The sequence below is a fragment of the Nestor notabilis genome, unplaced genomic scaffold (genome assembly GCF_000696875.1).
Source record: "Nestor notabilis isolate BGI_N333 unplaced genomic scaffold, ASM69687v1 scaffold10789, whole genome shotgun sequence".
Taxonomy (NCBI): Eukaryota; Metazoa; Chordata; class Aves; order Psittaciformes; family Psittacidae; genus Nestor; species Nestor notabilis.
The window spans coordinates 7,635-16,437 of NW_009942399.1; the positions used below are offsets into that span (position 1 = coordinate 7,635).

At 45.8% G+C, this 8,803-nt stretch overlaps 1 protein-coding gene across 1 annotated transcript in view; it reads right to left on the reverse strand.

The window, feature by feature from the left end:
• The window catches only part of TIA1 (TIA1 cytotoxic granule-associated RNA binding protein), a gene marked incomplete at its 5' end in the record, with an annotated part of 9,902 nt that extends 1,392 nt beyond the window's left edge, over positions 1-8,510 (reverse strand). Inside the window, 9 exons of the mRNA XM_010021383.1 lie at positions 491-575; positions 666-761; positions 1,668-1,776; positions 2,150-2,225; positions 5,813-5,900; positions 7,073-7,105; positions 7,277-7,331; positions 7,860-7,958; positions 8,414-8,510. Coding sequence (XP_010019685.1) covers positions 491-575; positions 666-761; positions 1,668-1,776; positions 2,150-2,225; positions 5,813-5,900; positions 7,073-7,105; positions 7,277-7,331; positions 7,860-7,958; positions 8,414-8,510 — 738 coding nt within the window. The remainder of the gene's footprint in view (positions 1-490; positions 576-665; positions 762-1,667; positions 1,777-2,149; positions 2,226-5,812; positions 5,901-7,072; positions 7,106-7,276; positions 7,332-7,859; positions 7,959-8,413) is intronic.
• Between the last annotated feature and the right edge of the window lie 293 nt (positions 8,511-8,803).

An 8,803-nucleotide genomic window follows, 5' to 3' on the forward strand; every position in this document is an offset into this window, starting at 1 on the left:
TTGGATCTGGGACGTGTTGAACACTAGCCCGGACACAGAATCCTTCTCCTGTCCCCTCCATGGTAGGCGGGAGGGATCATGAGACCTTTTTCTCTGTCTCAGTGGTGTTTTTCCTGCCTCAGTGTCATCATTATCCCTAAACAAATCAGGAAATCCAGCAGCAAGGAGAGTAAATCAGTTTACAATTGTTTTTTATTATCTGGAGCCTCAACAACAGAGATGAGGATGCTTTGGGGAAAGACTCTCAAGCTTGACTGTCTGCCTCTGCTGTGAAATCATGCCCAGAGAACAGACAGATCTCATATCTGAAGGGTTCTGCACCAGTTTAGGCTGGGCCAAGGGGTTTTCCTTACTGATGCCACAAGCCCTAACTCCCTCCTCAGATCAGGCTGCTGCCCCGGAAGCTTTCACACCCACCACCCATGCACCACAGCACCAAAAGCATGTGAGATACCATCACTTTCATCACCTTCATCCACCCACAGCCTACCGTACAAAGGAGTAGCCTTTATCCGGGAAGACTCGGATTTCCATGATCTGCCCGAAGGGAGAAAAGGTCTGACGCATCAGCTGCTCTGGAGCAGGAAGAAACAGAGCAGCAAAGTGAGGTGACTTGTAATGTTATTCACCATGCTCCATGTGACTGTAGTTTGAAGCCACGATACCTGTGAGGCCCGAGGTGACACCTCCACAGTACACGGTGCAGTTGCTCGGGCTGGACTGATTGACCACGTCGTCGTAAGACAGTTGTTTGGTGTTTGCTTAAAGAGATTTCACAGAGTTTATTAGTGCATCCGACAGACATTATGTAGGAATTCTAACCCCAACTGGCACGAGATGTGGAGCACAAGCTGCCAACACTTATCAAGTAGGTCCCATACACCTAATTTAGGATCTCCCCCATGAAATTTGATGCAGTCCCACTTTGTGTCAAGCCCGAAAAGCAAGGGAGTGGAGTTAAAAAGCCAGAGCTGTCCTGGTGCTCTGGAGAGAAAGGAAGTGTGCAGGAGCCACGAGAACCCCCTGCAGTGGTATTAGAGTCACCATTGTCATGTTAGTATTCAGCTTTCTCTCCTCCCACAATCGCCAAGGCTGAAGCTCGCCCTTTTCTCTTCCTCCTTATGGGCAAAGACATGAATAAGGGAGAATCATGGAATCAACAAGGTTGGAAAAGAGCTTTAAGAGCATCAAGGCCAACCACTCCCCAGCGCTGCCAAGGCCACCACTAACCCCTGGCACTGAGGGCCTTGGCTACATGGTTTGGGAACACTTCCAGGGCCTGGTGACTCCAGCCCTGCCCTGGGCAGCCTGTTCCAATGCCTGAGCACCCTCTGGGCAAGGAATTGTTCCTCAGCTCCAGCTAAACCTGCCCTGGGGCAGCTTGAGGCCGTTTCCTCTTGTCCCATCCCTTGTTCCATCCCTTGGGAGCAGAGACCAGCCCCCTCCTGGCTCCATCCTCCTGTCAGGCACTTGCAGAGAGCAAGAAGGTCCCCCCTGAGCCTTCTCTTCTCCACACTAAACCCCCCAGGTCCCTCAGCCCTTCCTCATCACACTTGTGCTCCAGGCCCTGCACCAGCTCCGGTGCCCTTCTCTGGCCCCGCTCCAGCACCTCAATGTCTCTCTTGCAGTGAGGGGCCCAGAACTGAACAAAGGATCTGGGAACCTACATTCATATGTAGTCTTTGGAGCCGGAGGTTTTCTCGTTGCCCAGTTCGTTCTGATTTGCCTTCCACCGAGCCACTGACCTCCCATCTGCTGAATCGCATTCTCTGCGTCCTGTCCATGAGAGGGAGAGAAGAAACACTGTTGTTGGCATCTCTTCCTTTTGTGATAGAGCCAAACTAATGACCCTGCCTGACAACTGTGATGTGCTGGAAGAAATCCTACTTCAAAAGAAGCAGATTTCAGCTGGGTGAAAGACATGGCGAGGCCTAAGATACTCTTGATTGTCACTCTGTCATCCATTTGGATGTCCCTTGTGTTTAGAAACATCAAAGCATCAGTAGAGCGTTGTGACAAAGAGAGAGAAAAGCATTCCCCTTGCAGACAGAAGAGAAGGGACTGGGACCAGCAACGCTCCCTCCCCATAGTGGCTGCTGGAAACCACTGTCTGCTTTTTGGGGACCCTGGAGCCCACGCCACAGCTTACCCATTTATTGAAGAAGGACACGAAGCCATATCCTTTAGATTTTCCCGTTGCCATGTCCTTAACCACACGTGCATCTCTAAAAAGCAGAAACAAGACCCAGTTCAGCGCCTTCACCACCCGAGCCTCCTAAAAACGACAACCTGAGTCACACCTACACCTGATTTTCACGTTTCACCTTTACTAATGTCAACTGTTTATTGCACCAGCAACACAGTCAAAGCAAAAAGGCTTCTTTTCTAAACAGAACTTTACGAATGCTTTGGCAGGTAGTAGCAAAATTAAACTTAAATCGTGTAAACATGCAAATCAAGAGCTTCTCTAATGTACTTTACAACAGTTGGCTCCCACTTCAAAATGCTTTTACAGACTGTTAAAGACACAAAACCACGGTCAAAGCAGCTATTCCAAAGAATCACTTTAGAGCACGTAGCTGACTAACATTAGCTCAAGGGCTCTCTTTAATCATGCAATCTTTAAATGCGCTATTCATTTGCCAACACATTTCTACCTTCTAATTCAAAGTATTAAATAGAAAAAATGAATAAAAGATAGGAATTAAAAGGCATACGTCGCCTGTTAACTGAATTCTTTAATTTTCTCGGGTCAATTCGTTACCCCCTTTTTGGCCTGTGGGCAGCTGTAAATTTTGAGAGATTGACATTTTCAGAAATTATTGAAGAAAAAACTCAAAACACCGAAACATTCATGTCTTTAAAAGAACAAAACAAAAGAATAAAGGAGAAAACTACAATATCACACATCATTTAAAGCGCATTTGTACAACAGCAATCACACAGGACTGATCGGAAACTACGAGAGAGGAAAAGGGTGGGGAAAAAAACAAACAAGAAGGAAAGAAAGAAAAGTGAAAGAAAAAAATAACTGAAAGTTTATAAAAGTAAATAAGAAAACTACAACGTTTGTCCACTGTGAACTGTAGCTTGTAGTTAGCCATGGCAATTCTGTCCATTCTTCAGAGACACTCTGCAAAATAACCAGAGCCCTATTATTTGAGATTGAGTTAAAAAGAGAACCCAGCTACAAGAGCTAAACCCCACTCCTGGAATGCCATTCTACCCTGTTTCTCAGGCAATCTGTGGACACGTTAGCCAAGGGGCGAGATCCTCTCGTGTACCACAGGCCACCCTCTCCTCCCCTCCTTTGCCCCACACAGACAGGCATGAAAAGAACAGGAACAACATAAAACCAGTCAGAAAGTCATGCAATGTCACTTACGGCTGTATAAAATAATAGGGGTGGGGCAGAGAAACTATAGTGTTAACATGTGCACAATGTTTAGCATTCAGAGACTGGCAAGAAAAGTCACAATGAAGAGGTTTGTTACGCTCAGGATGGCGGGTTTAAGCTTTTTTAAGCCTTATGGTAACTGGAAATGCTGCATCTTAAGTCTAATTCAGCCCATAGCGCTGACACCATCACCGAAGGCCCCCAGGAAAATACCTCACCCAAAGCTACAGCAGAAATGTTCTTTCCCTTCTCTCTGCGAGATCCCCATTGCCCCTTTCCCCTTCTTTCTTCTCCCCTTCCTGGGTTAGGTTAGAATTTGGGTAATATGTTACAAATTGCCCCAGAAGAGGCACTTTATCTTAGATGGGTTTGCTCTGAAGAGCCTATCGAGGGAGAGGGGGGAAAAACTCATCTCTACTTACCCTCAACTGAAAACTTTGAAAATAAAGACTTGAGAACAAGTGAAAACATGCGTACAGCAAGCATAAAAGGAAACCACAATGAAAGTGTGCTTTTACAGTGATTAAAAACCCCAGATGCAAAGAATTACCAACAGTACTTATGCGCTAATCATGCAGTAGGTCAACCTCGGTGTCATTAAGAGAACAAAAAGCTCAGTTTAGCACCAACAACGTTAACAAAAATAGTAATAAAAGAAAAATAATCAGGAAATATTCCATTAGCACCACATTTCCAGAAACCAGGCACTGATGAAGAACAGGTGAAGTCAAGTAACTTCATTCCACCACTTAAGAGACAGTAGCAATGTTTCTCCTGGTGAAAATTAAACAAGTAGAAAATCTTTGGCTTTATTTAACCCCTCGCTTTTGGAACAAGAGTTCTAAGGAGTCATTGCAGGGCTAATTCTTAATCTGCTGCTTTCGGGGGAGGAAAAGAACTTGAGTTTCACTTTGGAGAGTCAGGTTGAGGCAGGGCAAGCCACGAGTGCCCCACCATAAGTAAGAGCATCGCTCGCCCTTCCCTGTCACCAGCACGCAGCAACAGCTCTGCGTCCAAAAAGCTCTGCTAGAAAAGATGGGACAACAGCCACAGCCCCACAGATCTGGACCATGGGCTGATGCTCACTGTGATTTTATACTCCCCCAGCCAACATTCAGATTTGCTTTGGGCTCAGGAGGGGGTTTGGGATTTTTTGGGGGTCATTTGTTAAGGGTGACTGTCCACTGAACCTCAGACACCCTGCACTGACTCAGGGAGGGGAAACTCTCTCAGAGCTCCACCGCAGTCCCACCGGCGCGGCCACCTATTCCTGCCTCCCCCTCACAGTCATTCCAGCAGCTCAGCTCAACTTAAGAGCCCCTCATCCCTTCCATCCAGACCACATTTGGCCAAAGGATAAAGTGACTCTCCTTAGGAGTCCAACCCTCTGCACTTCCTAGATGACAATTACAAAAGGTGCAGTCAAGCATTACAGTTGTCTGAAGCAAGTCACATTCAGATTACATTTTGTTTTCAAAACCTTATCATAAGAGGAAATCAAGCTGGCATTAAAAGAGTGATACACTGGACTCTGAGGGGGAAAAAAGACAAACAAAAAACAAACTTACTTCAATTAAATGTTCACTACCCAACACTCCAAAGCACTCTATGTTCTCTTACATCACCATCAAGAAACTTCAATGTCCAGTACAGACAACACTACAAGGAAAATTAATGGTTTACGTTTGGAGGATGGAATGAACGAACCGCTCCTTACTCAGCTACACCCTCAGTACAACAAACTAGCAGGTGGAGACCTGTGAGCACCATTCCCCGTTTGCAACACGTTCACTTGCTACACCATCACTCTGCATCGCTGGGACAAGGGCAGCGCCTTGACCCGAGATGCCCCATGGCTTTGGCTGAGCCCTTCGGGTCAAGGGCTTACACTGACCCAGCGCCAAACGCTTTGAGGCAGCTCTAACTGCAGCCTCTGGGTGCCCCAACGAGTCTGGTGCTAAAAAAGGTTCATTTTGTAGGAACTGGGAATTTAACTTGGCTACGGGTGGCTGGCACACCACGGCTAACAAAGAAACTAAAGCCTCACACGATGGGAACGTGCACACGGACTCGGTCACGGACTGTCCAGCATGGTGCTGATGCGATCACCGAGAGGGGAATGCAAACCCCAGGTTTAGGAGTCAAGTTTTTTCTGGCGTTGCTTTGCCAAATGAGGCAAGGAGTATAAAACCAAAGCAAGTTGGATGTAACCTTTCTAGGAAAGCAGAACAAGCTACTCTAAAGGCTTTGGGTTCCAGGTCCCTGCCTCATGCCCGACCGCTCACACTCAAGCCGCTGGATGAAGAGGTGAATCCTGCACTGCACCAACTCTCCTGTTTTACTTACTGAAACATAAGGCTGCCTCCATTTAGGAGAGATAAACTTTTACTTTATTTGCCCTAAGAAACGACTTACGATATTCTTCCAAACGGTGCAAAAGCTGCTTTTATGTCTTCGGTTGTAATTTCTGGGCTGAGGTCTCCGACAAAGACGTGGAAATGGTCTTTTAGGGAAAAAAAGAGACAAAAAAAAAGGACTTTAATATTTGAAGGTGGCACCTGAACACACTTCCCAGCTATGATTGAAAACTACATGAAGACTAGAGTTTACTATGAAACAGAATTTACTGGTGTTCCTAAGAGATACTTTGCTTGGCAGTGCTACAAAGGCAGGGATTTTAAGGCTACTACAGCAACATGTGGCATTTATGGCTTGTATTTTAGAAACTGCTTTTCAGACAAGCCAGCATTTACTGCACAATCTTAAACTATTATTTAGTCTTAAACTATTTAGTGAATGTGTCAAGACTACAGGAGAATGTTTCTCTCCATACACTAGTGTTATGCTTTGACATGGCAGGAGATCACTAGGAATTCAAACTCAGGTTTCAAGACAGGTGGAACTCTTGTTCCAGAGCATCTTGAACCTGGTCACAATGTCTAGGTTAACACCAAAGGTCATGAAGAACGACTCAAAAAATGACCTTGCATTGCAACAGTTTGCTGTTAAAAAGAATTCTGGGTTCTCAAAAGCCAACAGTTTTGGTTGCCCAGCCAACACACCATGGGAATTCAATGGCTGTGAATCCACGAGCGAACTAAGACTGAAGGCAGGGGAATGGAAACAGGGATCCCTTCAATTTGGATCAGAGCCATAAAAAACATGCACTAAAGCAAAACTAAAGTCCTTCACCTAAGGTGTTTTCCTTATAGCACACACTATGCTGGTGATACACAGACTTCTTTGCACCATGGCAGGTATAAAACTCTCCAGTCTGCTCGGGTGCTGATGGAGGTATGCCCCACTGGCCTGTGGAAATTCAATGCTGGCCAGGCTTGCTGTGAGCAATGGAACCCGATTTTGGAAGTCTAGATACTCCTGAAGAACCTGTCTGCAGGAGCACACACCTCACAGGGAGCCAGCTACACTGCCTCGACAGCAGGGCATAAGGGGCTTTGTGGCTTTAACTACTACACTCATAATCAACTGCTACAGACTAGCACCAGAGCGAAACAGTGGACACTAAATTGCTTTCTGATACTACAGGGAAATGAAAGGGAAGTCTTTCCATAAAACAAAAAAAAATCGTAAGGAACAAAACCCCCATACAGAGCTTCAGGTGGCTAGTGAATACCCTGGTGACATTTCATTTTATGTTTAAGAAGACACAATTACCTTGTGAACGCTGTGTGCTGACAACGGTACTACCTGATGACAAAGATTAGATTTGTTCTTAAGTTTATTAACACAAACACATTCAACAATATCTTAGGATTATGATCAAAACATTACTGTTTCTAATTGTATGATGCTTACTGCTTATGTTTAAAAACTACTCATACGAATCAAAGAGGTACTCAAAGCACAAGTAACACTTACTGCTGGTATCTTTCTTCTGGCTGCTGGGGGTCGTCGCCCAGTTGACTTTAACCTCCTGCAAGCATTAGTTGCTCATGTTAGATCAAGCAAATCCCAGCTAAGCTCAGATACCCCCAGCACTTTGTTCTGACGCTACAGGGGCACCAGACCCTGTGCAAGTTTGGGGTAGAAGCTCAAGTTTAAGATGTATTTCTTGGGAAAGGGTTTGTTCTGCCAAACTGTGTTTCACTGGTTAAAAGCAAAGACAGGAAGCAGGCCTGCTCTGGGGATTTGGTTTGGCTGGGTGGGTTTTTTGCAGGGGGAGAGGGAACATTATGCTGATAAAGTTGGCAGAGCTAAAACACTTGTTGCACCCACTGTCTCTAGTTCTACATCCCCACCTCCCTCTGTGTTCCTCCTCCAACAATCTCAACAGCTTGTTCTCAGTCATGTCACGTTAAGCCCCCTGCCCAAACCAAGTGCCTAATATTTGCAGTGTATCCACTTCGTCTCAAGTGGTATTTCACCCACTGATCTGCCACCCACACCACCTGAGACAGCCTGGTTTTCAACTCCAACTCACCCTGTAGACATGACAGCTTACCTTACCCATTATCTTCCGGCCATTCATAGCAGCCAGTGCTGCAGCCGCGTGCCGGTGCTCATAGAACTCCACAAAACAGTATGGATCATTTCCAGCTGTCTGATAAAAGACGCAAACCAAGGATTACTGATATAACCCTCTTCCAACTGTCCTCTCACTATTCTATTCAGCTCCTTACTCATTACATCTAAACAGCTCAAAGAGGACAGGCCTTCTTACTTCACACAGACGCCCCAGTCAGTGCACTAATGATGCTCCAGGAGGTTTCAGTTCTGCTTTAGAAAGGTTAAAGTATGGCGAAGAACTTTCTCAATCTCCTCTATGGCACCCACATGTATGAACACCTCCATTCCTTCTCACAATATCCACCCACCCTTACATCTAACACCAGACACGAGGCAGAAATGATGGCAAAAGGACATGAATGTGATCTCCAGCCTTATTACACCTCACTAGAACGGTCATGCTGTATTTCCAGTGGAATTCCAAATGTGCACATACAGCCCAAGGCCATGGGCTTGAAAGCATGAAAACCATCAAGTGAAGGCTCTTACATCCATTATCATTTTGCAGTTTTTGCATGGTCCAATCTGGCTGAAGAGCTGGAGGATGAGTGCTTCGGTCACATCTCTTGACAGGTTCCCCACGTATCTACAGGGGCAAACATAAAGTTAGAAGCCATCCTCAAGTCTGCTTGTCAATAACTAAGCAAATATGGCCCAAAGCTGTCCCCCCAGCACCCAACCCACCAGGTTGCACAGGACAGATTTAGTCAGTTCCTTTTACAGAAGGATTTGTCATCAGAAAGCACTACACTTGCCTGAAACAACTGAGAGCAACCAAGCTCAAGTGTGGGCATTCCCCCATCCTCCTCCATTTGAAAGCATCAGCCTCCTCGAGCACAAGCAGAACATGAACCCCGCTCTGGTATGGGATTTTAGCAT